The following is a 13,884-nucleotide window of genomic DNA, read 5'->3' as shown; positions in this document are numbered from 1 at the left end:
TGGACAAAATTTTAAGCCCATTCAACAGCAAATCTCTCCTAAGTCATTCAAGTTTAGCTACAGAAAAGTTATTTTAAAAAGAATGCATAAATAACTAATTCTACGGCTCAATTACTTTCAAAATTCTATGACCAATAATCGAGCTCTGAAACACTTCAATTCAATTGTTAAGCAAACAGCAATAAACGAGTTTTGGCCAGCAGAGAAATGGAGGGAAAACTGGAAGAGGCCCAAACTCAAAAGCCAACAAGAAAATGCGAGAAAAGCTGGGAAAACGGAAAAAGCTGGCAAGGGACCAAGGACTCCGGGTAATAATAAGTGCCCTGTGGTGCAGCTCAGTAAAATGCAAAGAAATAAAGAGTATTTCTGATTTCTCACAAAACTTCATACATATACATATTACGTGTGTACATCAGTGAGTTTAAAATTTAAGTACAATTTGTACATATGTATATGCAAAAGCCGTTTTCCACAATCCCCGGTGTGCTCTGATACCCCAAAGGAAAATGTTGGGGAAAATCAAAATAACACAAAAAACCGAACTTTGAGTGGTCCATTTTTAAATCGGCGAATTAAATTATGCGTGTTCTGTGCATTAGAAAAACAAAAACAGGAAACGTAGCTGGAGAACGCGAAAAATACAATCAGCGATAAATGATGCGTAAAACGAGCCTTAAAACTGATAAGCATGCCATTGATATGAATAATGGAACAAGAGTTTAACGTCATTAGATTTCATTAGCACAATGCTAGCCCGTTCATGTCACAATTTTGTTTATTTATTTGTTATACAAATTTCTGTTCATTTTATATTTCTGATATTTCCATTATAACTGAATAATGGAAATATATATTCAAAGCGATACTCGCAGCATTTTCTCTGCAATTGCCAATCAATGTGCAATCTTCTCAGTTCGATGGAATATATCTCTGTGTGTGTGTGTGCGTTTGTGTGTGTGCGTTTGTGTGTGTGCCAAAGGCAATAATCATAAAGAACCGTCAAGCGCTTTGCTTTTGTTCTGGAGAATTGAGGCAATAACGCTGAAAGGAAATTCGAGAAGGAAAACTCGGTCTTGGCTTGCGATTATTTTGCCATTACTTTCCATTATTTTACTTTATTTCAATGACTGTTTACATTAGCCACACACACATAAGCATATACGTACACTAGCACGCACACTTAAGCAAAAGAGGGAAAGAGAGGAGAAATCCGCAGATAAGTGCTGCGCGTGAGCTGCTTATTTTGGTCGTTTTCTTCCACTTCCTGCCTTTGTTTGCCCTGCATGTGATTGCGAGTGTGTGTTGTAAGTGTGCGCCAGAGTGTGTGAGTGAGCACATGTCTGTGTGAGCCACTTTACTTTTGCTCATCGAGCTGGGCAAGAGGCAAAGGCAATACTTGATTGATACTTTGATTTCTCCATTATTCTTTCGAGATTTTCTATTTATCCTCCCAACAGAGGATAAGATACAAGATTTATCTCTATATTTTCGTTGATACACATCTAATATGCATTTGCTTTGTTTGCTCTTCCATTGCAGGCGGAGATCTGGAGCGTATTCATCGCCATCCTGCGCAAAAGCGTCCGCAATCTGCAAGCCTGCACCGATGTCGGTCTAATCGAGCATGTCCTCGTCCGCCTGCAGCGCTCCGAAACTGTTGTGGCAGGTAAAAACAATAATTACATGGCATTGCCCCATAAAATATTAATTAAATGTTGCAACTGTGCACAGCTGTGGTGTCAAATCATTGAAAACTCTTTTGAAGTGTCTAGTTTGTGAAATCATTGAAAACTCTTTTGAAGGTGTCTAAATTGTGAAACAATACATTATGAATGTTTCAATACAGCTAGTGATTTCAATAGCACCATTCCTCAATGATTATATATTTCATGAGAAGCATTTTAATCAAAATTTTGTTGAGGGGCACTGATAACGGTCTCTGGTTCGTGAAACAATGGAGTTTACACATTCGGCCATTGTTTGACTGGTCTGAATAGATCCCAAGTTGACTTTGGTTTGCTTTTGGTCTGGTCCGCTGAATTGCCTCTCGATTAATTTCACGCTTGTCAGCAGCACTGACACGCCCAGTTGCACCCACCCCTCCAACACCCTGGAAAGCCTTCGAACCACCCAGTAGCCACCCAGAAACCACCCAGCGGGCCACTGAGTGAAAAGGCAGAGAAAATGGGGGAGTGAATTGGGCCGGCACAGCTCGGCAGCAAATTTGCTCTTCATTAGCGACCCTCGCTGGCCCCGCCCACTGCGCCAAACCACCGCGCCCTGCACCACCCTCCGTTCCACCCACGTTTTTCCTCCCCCCACCACACACACACACACATGATGCCTTAAGCATGTGCGTGCCTTTGGCTTTGATTTTGATTTTATTAAGTCAATGACACATCTGCGGTCTCCACAAAATCCCAGCACACCCCACTACGTCACCAGCACCACCACCACCACCGCCACCACCCACAACCATATCTCTTTTTGCACCACCCACACAGCCCCTCTTCTCCTTCATTCCGCATTTAACGAACTGTAACTGCTGTCAATTTGCAGTCGCTGACTTTTGAGCTCCATGTGTGTGTGTGTGAAACACGGAGAAAGCAGAATGCCGAAGGGGAAAAGACCACAAACAAAGACATAATTTCATACAAGCACAGAAGGAAAGATGTTTAAAACTAAATTGGGTTTATTTCAATTTCCCTTTTTCTTTTTTGGTAATTAACAAAAAACCTTGCATGACTTTGCTTACTCCACACAAATCGATTGCTTACACAAATATAAGTAGTATTAAAATAAAGAAAATTTAAGTTATACCTTTTTTTATTATTATTGCAAAAGAACAACACATTTTGGCCAATTATATTCTCTGTGTATTTGGAATGTCTGTCCTCAGCGTTTTGCTACATGTGTGTGTATGTGTGCACCTGACAAATGCCAAGACGTGACACTTGCCAAGAAATTAGATAAGTTAAAAGTTCGTTGTCTCGGGCAAAGTTCAGCTTGGAGTAGCAACTTCTTGGATTCCACATAAAATACGTCCGTATATGTTCGTCTGTCTATACGTTTCTGTATTCGTACGGGGAAGAAGAAAAATTGCCTAGTTCTCTGGGCAATAACTTAAAGTGCTCAAAAACTCGACAATGCAATCGCTAAAATTTGCTTCTTGCTTCTTTTTCATTTCTTTATCCATATATATACATAAATATATATATATGAGAATGTATATACTCTTCTTTCCGCTGATTTTTCTCCCACTGATGATGATGATGATGAGTTTGGGTCAGTAAAATCTTTGGCATGCCAAGGAAAATGTAATTAAATGCTGATGAAGCTGTGGCGCTAGGAAGGGGCTAAAGTACGAGAGGAAAAGTACGGGAAAAGCTGGGAGAGCTGAGAAAGCCAGGGAGCTGAATACAAACTGGGGACCAACCGGGCAACACTGTCGTCTTGGGAATGCCGCAGGGGAATGGCCAGTGAATCTGGTTGGATGCTGGATAACTTGGGTCAACCAGAGTGGCCCAAAGGTTCAAACTGCCGCTTTTGCTCAATACCTCAATTCATCTCAACGTAAATACCAGTTTAGCAGTGTGTAACTAACACAACAAGTTAGTTTCCATAAGTCCAACGTTGGAAAATATGAGATTTTGATAAACTTTGAATTTCTTGTTGAAACATTTACCAATATTCACTTCCCAATGCCCCAAATGCCGAGAATAACGATACTACATAAATATTTTTAGTGCCTTGTATGGTGGAGAGTGTAAATGCGGAAGAATATGCCAGTGAGCTTGAGCGGCATACAGAAGGTGAGCCAACAGACCAGGCATTAAAACGGCCCGAGCGTCCCATTTCAATTAGTGTGCATTACAAATGAAGTTTGGGAATAGCGCAGCTTTCGCTGGAAAGCCAGACGACGTCGGCCTGCCCCTCGGGAGGGGGCGTGGCCAGTGGATGAAGGAGTGGTAGTGGCGAGACGGCAATAGGGGTGGGGAGACTCAAGAGGGGTGGGCAATCAGTTTGAACTCCGGAATTAATAACTATTTGGCCAAGCTTTTGGCTAAAACTTGATTGAAAATGCAGCCCTTACAAGGGGAAGATGGCAGAAAACGAGCGAGACGGGCAACACTCCTCACTCCTTAATGTAGTGTGGGAGGACAAGGGAAGAAAAGTCATCATCTTCGTCATCGCCATCGTCATCGTTGGCTCACTGGAGACATGGATGAGTGATGGAAATAGTTTTGGCCAAAAACTTTTACCCCCGGCGAATTTTCCTATTAAAATTTCACAATTTATATTGCATGTCAATTGAAACCCAAAAGTTATTTAAGGGGAATGCAAGTAAATGTGCTGCAGCGCTTTAAGTAATTTTGTGAAGATGACTGCCTTTACATTTTGCCAATAATTAATTACATTTTAAATGTGCCATGTAGAAATGTTAATTGGATTTGTGAAGATCACTTTTCCTTTCCCTAGTTATTTAAAAAATAATCAGCTGCTATTTTCAGCGCAACTTTGTGTAACCTTCCATTGAATGGAAATTCTATTCGCGCCTGGCAATGGCAGTGCTAGATCAAAAGCAATATAGCTGATGGCCTTGCCCCGGCCACGCCCCCAATGGCCCGTCCTCCTCCCACGCCGCCGCCGACCATGCCCCTCTGCCTTCTAGTATACGCTGTGAGAGCTCGTGTCCTTGCCACTTGGGTGAACGCGAGAACTTTGCATTTGGCTTCGCATTTGCATTTGCATTCGCATTCGCAACTTGCCACCTGTGCTAAAACGGGAACTTGATTGTTGCCAGAAACACCCATATACACACCAAACACACACAAACACACATACACACTCAGCAACACACACATACATTGTTGCGTTTGGCAGGCTGTCAGCAGCATTTGCGCATATCCTTTAGGCCTTTAGCCCATTTCCGGCCTTTTCGCATTTAATGGCTTGAAAATGTAGCTTGAATAACTCTGTATCTATACTCCTGTAGCTTATTTTGTTTACTCCGACATAATGCATATCGAAAATAATAATTTAAACGAACCTATTTGGATGGGAAATCTTTGAACTTGTTATTTAACACTCGAACAAATATCCATCACTTGAATGGGTAATAAAGAGGATTAGCAGCACTCATTACAGCAATTCAAGAGTCATAAACTTCTGACATGGATTGCATAAACGTGTGTATCTGCCACTGACACTAACACATTTCCCATTTCGACCGCAAACCCCTTCTTTCAGACCTGCTCATCGAGATGCTGGGCGTGCTGGCCAGCTATAGCATAACGGTGAAGGAGCTAAAGCTGCTCTTCGGAACGATGAAGGCCACCAACGGCAAGTGGCCGCGCCACTCTGCCAAGTTGCTGAACGTCCTCCGGCAGATGCCACATCGCAACGGACCGGACGTCTTCTTCAGCTTTCCGGGCCGCAAGGGATCGGTGAGTACCAACAAAACGCATACATTAATGGATGCATACTTCGATGCATAAATAGATACTGGTTATAGCAGATCTATAGATCTATCTTTAGGAGAACAAATTTAAGGTAGCTTCTTCGACTAGTGTTCATGACCACTATTTAAACGATAGTTTCAGCCATCAGGAGCTTAAATTCCCGTCCACCCGGTTCGCCTGGTTCTTCACACTGATGGTTCTCTGGACGATATTTGCAATTTTAGAGCATGCAATTCAGCAGGCATCTTTTTATTGAATGCAACTGTCTGAAACAAAGGCCTCATACGAATATAGCCGTCACATACAATACAGGAAGAGGTTCCCCAGGGGGCTCCATATTGCACCCCCGTCGACATTTCCGGGGGCTTTTATTTTATTGCGTCGCACTTAAAACGAATTCGAAATGTATTTTTCCCACTCTGTAGTCGGCAGTTTGTATGTGTATGTCTGTATTTTTTTTTCCTGTATGCCTGCTATCTATCTGTGAGTTTGACCACTCCCATTTTTGCTTTTTGATGGGATATGGGAATGGGGGAGCACTCTATCGATATGTCCATGTCCCTATAAATACATAAAAAATGCCATAAAGTGAATTGGAAGTCAGATGCTGGCATCGAACTTGGATAGCGTTTCGCAATTGTCGCAAAATGCCTAATAAATAGATAGTCGCCACCCAGCTAAATCGCCGAAAAGAATCGACCACCTATCCATCCAATCAACATGAAATCCACAGCCCAGCTCCCCTCCCTCTTATTTTGGGTTGATACTTTTTTTGGGGCTGTTTTTTTTTTTTGTTCTTCTTTTTAATTTTCCGTTTAGCCCGCTTTTTGGAACGAAAATCAACCACCAGTCCACTTAGCCAACAATCTGCGATCCACAAGCACGCCTAATGCCATTGATGGTGCTGATTGCAACAGGATGACGACGGGACTCGATTCGAATAATGAGATTTTCGGAAAAGCCAAAACCCAAAATCACCAGGGCACCATTTCAGTTTCCTGCTCCACCAACCGGACATTCCCACTACTTCTGTCAGAGGAAATGGGCGAAAATTGGGGAAATGTGTAAAGAGTGTGTGCCTGTGCCTGTGTGTGTGTGGTGCCTGCAACCGCAGCAAAACTCCAACAACAGTGTCAGCCTTTGTCACGTTTGCCTGGCCTTAACCCATTTAGACCATTTTGTCTCTTCTTGGCCTCCGAAAAAGGCGAAACCACTAGATAAGTGCAAAGTAAATGAAATTTGATATTTTGAAGAGCTAAAGAGTAAGCAAGTGATTTCATAAAGTGAACGTAATAACTATCTTTGCAAATAAAAGATTCAATAAGGAAACTAAACATCAGATTTATGAAAATGAATAAGTGGTCAACTTGAATCAGTCAAATAAATGCATACTAATTGTTGTTCGTCAACAATTCTGTCAAGTATTTAAAGCCATCATAGGGCTAATAAATAATAATGGTCTTAAACAGAAAACGATGAGTGACGAACGCTGTGCACTGACCATTAAATGCATTAATATTTGTTATCAAATTGCAATAAATTCACCTGATTCCTCAAGCGGCTAATGTCAAATGGCATTTCCAGAGACAAAAATTATAAAATAACGATATTTTGCAAACAGACAGCACAGGAAAGTGACTTGAATTTATGGACTACCAGCAGAATTTCACCTGAGTAGCCAGAGTTCATAGTGGTACACTATATACATATGTATGTATGTTTGTATAGTAGTTGCGTTCGAATCTCGAATTTATCCTTTTTCAGCAAACGTCGTCGGCGAGCCGTAAAGCCACATCATTGATGATAAATCAAATGTGCTCATTTCCTTTTAATTTCGGTTCATTTCTGTTTTGCGGCTCCTTCTGTTGAATTCCTGTCTTCAGCTGCCTTCCCTTTTGCATTTCTGGCTCTGGTATTTTCTGACTTTGAGTTGAGGTTGCCACAGGAAATACACACAGTCTGTGTAGTTTGTGTTATGAAATGGAATGTGCCGCAAGTTTCCTAGCCACTCGAAAGTATTTCCCTCTCCGAGATTTATACGGCTTCGTTTACGGGTACGGAATTCTAAGCTTTTTGGGGGTTTTTCGGGGTCCTATGTACACATGTATATCCGCAGTCAATTATGCGGCTTATTAATGTTAATTGCCAATGATTTTGAGTGGCAAACTGACCGTAATTGATATTTAGCACAGCGCTGGTGCTTAAATTCGAATTAGTTTGTAATCGTTTTTCGGCTTCATTTCCGTTTTCGTTCGTGCAGGCCATGGTCCTGCCGCCACTGGCCAAATGGCCCTATGAGAACGGATTCACCTTCACTACCTGGTTCCGCCTGGATCCCATTAATTCGGTGAATATCGAACGGGAGAAGCCCTACCTCTACTGGTGAGTACAGGGCCCAAAGCCCAAACATTTCGAGTCAAAACTAAGCTAAAAAAAATATGAAAAGTGTGTAGGATATTTTTGGTATAAAACTCAAGTGAATACTCCATGTTATTTCCAGTTTCAAGACATCAAAGGGCGTGGGCTATACGGCGCATTTTGTGGGTAATTGCCTCGTCCTCACCTCGATGAAGGTCAAGGGCAAGGGCTTTCAACATTGTGTCAAATACGAGTTCCAGCCACGAAAGGTAAGATAATCCTTACATCAAATGAATTTGTCTTGACTTTGGTTTCGGTTTCTCTATCTGTTTCAGTGGTACATGATTGCCATAGTGTATATATACAATCGTTGGACGAAAAGCGAAATCAAGTGCCTCGTTAATGGACAGCTGGCCTCTTCAACGGAGATGGCCTGGTTTGTTTCCACAAACGATGTGAGTACTTTTTGTATTTGATCAACTCAGTTTATTCAGTTGTTTTCTTTCTATGGGCTAAGCATGTATCTATTTATTTTTGTTGCATTAATCTGCCTAGAACAAAGCATAGCAGTGATCGTTTTCCTTAAAGTTACTTATATAACTGCTTTAAAATATGCAGAAAAATAAATTTAAGACAGCTTTATTTCCCAGCTCCTCATTGAGCACTTCCGCATTTAAATATATTTTCCAATCGTTTGCAGCCCTTTGACAAGTGCTACATTGGAGCCACCCCCGAGTTGGACGAGGAGCGCGTCTTCTGTGGCCAAATGTCGGCGATCTACCTTTTCAGCGAGGCACTGACCACGCAGCAAATCTGCGCGATGCATCGCCTGGGTCCCGGCTACAAGGTGAGTGAGTGGGTAGTTAGTGGGTGGTGCTTTTCGGTGGTTGGGTGGTTGCACTGGTGAGCCGGTGACCTGCCAACACCCGCCCAACAACCATCGCCTTTTTAGCAGCAGCGAGGGTCAAGCGCACGCACCACTGCACCACCTTAGCACAGCCGAAATGCCACAGCAAAACTGTCCTCGTCTGTACAAAATAACGTCATTTGTTCTTATACATATATATTTAAATATATATATATATACATTTTTTTTGCTCTTTTTTCTCTCTCTTTCCGTGTTCATTGAACTTCCTGTCCGCCTGCACTGCTACAAAAATTTGCACCACACACAACAAACCATATGCCAAAAAAACACTGTGAAAATGAAAAAAAAAACTACAAAATACAGTCGCAGTTCCGATTCGACAACGAGTGCTATCTGAATCTGCCGGACAATCACAAGCGGGTGAGTCACTTTCAACTTCTGCCAGCGACCTTGGGGGCGTCAGCACTGTCGGGCGGCAGTGGGAGTGGCACCGGAAGCGGTAGCGGCAACGATGCATCAGCTGCAGCGGCAGCGGCTGTTGCCGCCGGTCAGCAACAACAATTGCAGCTGCAATTCCAAATTCTGGCCGCCGAGCAAGAGGCGCGTGCCATCGATTGGTCCGATGAAAAGCTCGATTTGAATGCGGCTTTTGTGAAAATTCGAGCGGTTCTCACCGCCCGCAATGCACTGACCTTGGCTGGCAGCAGCAGCAGCACTAGTGGCACTGCTGCAGTAGCCAATGCCGCGGCAGCAGCGGGAACGGGAGCAGGAACAACTGCTGCAGTAGCATCTGCAGCGGCGGCGGCAGCTGCAACACAAAATGAGAATGATGCAGCAGCGGTACAGCAGCACCATGCAACACATCACCATGCCACAGCAACATCTGGCAGTGCGGACGATCCGCTCGGCCATTTGCCCACTGGAAATGCTTCTTCTTTTGGTATTTACACTGCTTTTCATTTCTGCATATTTTAATTTTTAATTATAATTTTAATATGTTTTAATTTGGGGACCAATCAGAGCAACTCCGTCGAATGTCTAGTGTGAGCAGCTTGAACTCAATGGTCGGAACCGCTGACACTGAGGAGGTCAACCAGCTGAAAGCTGTAAGCAAACGTTCATTTCATTTTACCCCATTTTAATTTAACTTTAAGTTTATCGTACTGCATTTTTTATATTTTTATTTAGCTCGAATCTCGAATTATTGGGCACATTCAATTGGCAGCATTTAATTTTATTTGAATTTATAAGCCAAGCCACTTTTTTTTAGTCCTAAGAGCATTTTTAGTTATTTCAATCAGGATAGCAATCAGGATTTAGCATAAAATTCCAGTAACGTGTGCAAATATTTTCAAAAAGTTATTTAATTAAGAAGTTATTGCTAGCGTTTTAATTGATAAAGTTTATTTTATGTAACATTTGTGTTGCTCTGTTGAAATGAAAGCCAAAAAGTTATTATACATTTTTGGTAAGCAATTACAAAGTTCCCGACCAGCATTTAGATCGATAGCTTGATTTCCCAGTACATTTGTCTATTTAAAATGTACTTGAAGTTGTAGATGGCTACACAATGGCCGTGTTTTTAGTAAACAGAAGTAAATGTAGCGTATACCTGTGCAGGTGTCTTAAAAATGTCGCCACCAAAAGAAACAAAAAACCAAAAAAAATAAAAACTCCCATTTGGCGGTAGACAAAGGCGAACATGTAAGGCCAAAAACACACCACCCACCAAACACCGCCCACCGCCCGCCGGAGATTGTTGGAAATCTTTGGGCGCGCATGTTCCATATTCCGCTGGAGAATTTTCTATGCCCGTGCGCTACTGTATGTTCCACATTTCAGGACCCGAAACAGCTACCCACTTTTCACTAGCCACCCCATTTCCCATTTCCCACTCACCTGTGCCGGGTATTATGCCATTTTGTATGGCGAGTGGTAGGGGAAGGGCGGGGGGAAAAGTGAGTGCTTTAGTTATTTTGAATGTTGTTTTTATGTGCCAAATCGGGAGTTGAGTTAATGGGATGGGAAAACACGGCCATACACACTTACTCACACACGCACACTCGCAATCACATTTACACAAACATTGCGCTTTTAAGGGGAAAATAAAGAAAATGGGAGAAATGGGCGGGCGAGTGTTACGATCCCTAAAAGAAAACTGTGCCGCCAAATAAATATTTAAGAAACGTGGTTTTAACTGGTAGAAATTTGGAGTTTCCCCAAAATATCTTAACTTGGTTACATCTTATTAAGTTTCTGCTTCTTAATTTTCCCCAACTAGTTTTTGCACTTTTGGTTCTTGCTTAATTTGATATTCTTTAAAGAAAACTGAAAGAAGTATTTTTAGCAGCAAATAAGCCAGCCACCAACATATAATAATACAACTATAAGCACCAGCTCACTGGCACACACACCCACACACAGAGGGCAAACATACAACATGTACACACTGCCAAAATGCACAAATGGAGATGGAAACTCTAGACTCGAGGAAAATCGGCCACGAACAGGAAAATGAAATGCAACGATGCGTGTTGTGTATATATATTGTTAATATTGTTCATGAGCAGCATTTGAATATTTCTATATTGAGCACACACCCACACATAGTGCCGTTCATACGTTTTGTGAGCGTGTGTGTAAGTTGCTTTTACCTAACAGAGTTTATTATTGATTCTCACAGAACTTATCAGAGCACAAATAACTTAGTATATGAACGAGCACACTGTTCAACTGATATCTGTGTGTTAGTTAGGTTATAAAGTGGTCAGCTTACAAAATTCACTTGGGTTTCGTAATTCTAGCATAATTTACTGATTAGTTAAATGCCTTAAATAGTTAATGCTTTAGCTTCTTACAGCCAAATTGAAAGTAACAAAATCGTACTAACTCTGCTGGGTACTCAATGCTTCGGTTTTCCGAACTTTGCTTCTCATTGGTCATTTGTAACCTGCTCTTCTTCTCTGTGGGTGTTGCGTTGCTGTGTGTGTGTGTGTTTTTTTTTCGTTATCTTGTGTGTCAGCTTAAAGCCAAAGCCAAAAGCAAAGCTAAAGACAAAGCCTAAGTAAATTGCAATAACCTGACTGGGGATAAATCTTCGGTGGGTCGATAGGAAGTCCATGGAGCCCATGGAGTCCATGGAGTCCTTAGTGCCTAGCTCGATGACTCGCCGAAAGCCCGGCCTAATCCCTGCCATATACACTCTTCCCGATTCCCCAGATACCCAGATACCCAAATACCCCCTGATTATGCAACCACCTGGCTCAAACTCAACCCATCCACCTATCTTCTTGCCCACAGGTGCTGTACGATGGCAAACTATCGAATGCCATTGTGTTCATGTACAATCCGGTGGCCACCGATGGTCAGTTGTGTCTGCAGTCGTCGCCCAAGGGAAACGTTTCATATTTCGTGCACACGCCGCATTCGCTGATGTTGCAGGTGAGTAGTAAATGACACACCAGAAGGTGAACAGGTTTTGAAGATTGTGGGCCGCGTCGGACGAGTGGGAAGAGTGGGTGCGGAGGTTGGACCTCATAAGCCTCCCATGGAGCATAAATTTAATGTAGAAATTTTACGACACCGGCGCATGCCTTGGCATTTCTTATTAGCCACGAAAGAGGCTGAAGAAGACCGGAAAGCACGGTGCGATGAGGACGAAGACCAAGACGAAGACGACGGCACTGGCCAAAATTATTCAATAAATTTTGTAGTAATTTCTTGGGCAAACAACACACAAATCATAAGGAGCAAAGGGAGCTGAAGGACCAAAAGCACGAAGCTCGGCGAACGTGTCCTGTCCAAAATATACGGGGCTGATGACAGCTTAGGCGATTAATAGAGCTCTGATTAAATTGAAATTTGCTTTTGCAGGATGTGAAGGCCGTGGTCACGCACTCGATACACTGCACTCTCAATTCGATTGGCGGCATCCAGGTGCTATTCCCGCTTTTCTCGCAGCTGGACATGGCCCACGAGGGTCTGGGCGACATTAAGCGGGATCCCACGCTGTGGTGAGTAAGAAATCCAATACCCTAGTTGGGATTTTATAAACACCAAAGAACTAGATGATTAAAGTGATGAATTGAAGAATAACATTTGCCATTGTCTGTAGGTTTGAATTTAATTTCAGAATTAGGCAAGCATCAATAATCCCATATATGTATATTATTTCCCTTTCGATAGCTCCAAGCTGCTGGGCTTCATCTGTGAACTGGTGGAAACTTCGCAGACGGTGCAGCAGCACATGATCCAGAACCGGGGCTTCCTGGTCATCTCGTTCATGCTGCAGCGCTCCTCCCGCGAACACCTGACTCTGGAAGTACTTGGATCCTTCCTGAATCTGACCAAGTATCTCGTCACCTGCCTGTCGGCCAACAGTGATCTGCTGCTCAAACAGGTAAGTCGGTTGCGAGTTTAAATCCTGCTTGCCGTATTGTTAGCCGATATGAATACGTTAAATACATACAAATATAAGGAAGGACGATTGGTTGCATTGCGGACAACGCTGCGTATGCGCAATGTTCTTGGCATGCCGTCTGTTTTTTTTGTGTGATGAATGTAAAATGTATTTTTATGTATTATACTATATATACATATATATATATATATATGTATTACCATAACTAAGTTCGATTTAAGTGCCAGTAATTTTTTTTGGGGGGTGGTTAAGCATGCGAAAAGCCCGCCCCTCAACAAAGAATCTCCTTGCGAATTTGATTTACAATTTTGTTACGCGTTCTTGTTGTTCGCTTACACCCAACAAAAACAAACTGAAAATGAAAACCCAACCCATCGATTGTTCTTAGGGTGGCATGTTAACCCATCTCTCCAAAAAAGTGCAAAGCAAAAAAAGGAAATCCCAAAAATGATATGCGATTTCGTCTCGTTTGTTGCTTTCTCTGTCTCTATTTCTCTTTCTTTCCACACTCACATAAATATATATATATATATGAATCCAACTCTATCTATCGCACTCACTGTGTTTTGCCTTTTGTTGATGATGATTTGATGATGATGATGGTGATAATGGTTATGATGATGATGGCGCACAGTTGAACACAGGCCTGCGTAATCCTTTCAAAAAAGTAAACACAACCGTAAACAACTGCTCACATTTCTCGTTATAAGTAACTGCACTTGAGAATCTCTTAAGCAAATATACTCGTACTCGCACTTGTACTACTCACAAGCATC

General features: G+C 42.3%; 1 protein-coding gene across 15 annotated transcripts in view; it reads left to right on the top strand.

Annotated features, from left to right (window-relative positions):
• LOC6524172 (neurobeachin) overlaps positions 1-13,884 on the top strand; it is a 164,476-nt gene that overhangs the window by 126,568 nt on the left and 24,024 nt on the right. For 8 of the 15 annotated variants that reach the window (XM_039370270.1, XM_039370308.2, XM_015190058.2 and 5 more), the window contains 11 exons: positions 1,540-1,666; positions 5,251-5,447; positions 7,723-7,844; positions 7,963-8,089; positions 8,156-8,275; positions 8,521-8,667; positions 9,052-9,628; positions 9,709-9,794; positions 11,989-12,129; positions 12,562-12,701; positions 12,874-13,087. In XM_039370270.1, the coding sequence (XP_039226204.1) occupies positions 1,540-1,666; positions 5,251-5,447; positions 7,723-7,844; positions 7,963-8,089; positions 8,156-8,275; positions 8,521-8,667; positions 9,052-9,628; positions 9,709-9,794; positions 11,989-12,129; positions 12,562-12,701; positions 12,874-13,087 (1,998 nt within the window). Of the gene's footprint in view, positions 1-1,539; positions 1,667-5,250; positions 5,448-7,722; positions 7,845-7,962; positions 8,090-8,155; positions 8,276-8,520; positions 8,668-9,051; positions 9,629-9,708; positions 9,795-11,988; positions 12,130-12,561; positions 12,702-12,873; positions 13,088-13,742; positions 13,776-13,884 lie in introns of all 15 variants that reach the window. The other 7 variants (XM_039370312.1, XM_039370311.2, XM_039370296.2 and 4 more) reach the window with 2 other exon arrangements.

This window comes from Drosophila yakuba, chromosome X (assembly GCF_016746365.2).
Source record: "Drosophila yakuba strain Tai18E2 chromosome X, Prin_Dyak_Tai18E2_2.1, whole genome shotgun sequence".
NCBI lineage: Eukaryota > Metazoa > Arthropoda > Insecta > Diptera > Drosophilidae > Drosophila > Drosophila yakuba.
The sequence above is the reverse complement of the archived record's forward strand: the minus strand, read 5'-3'. Positions and strand labels throughout refer to the sequence as shown.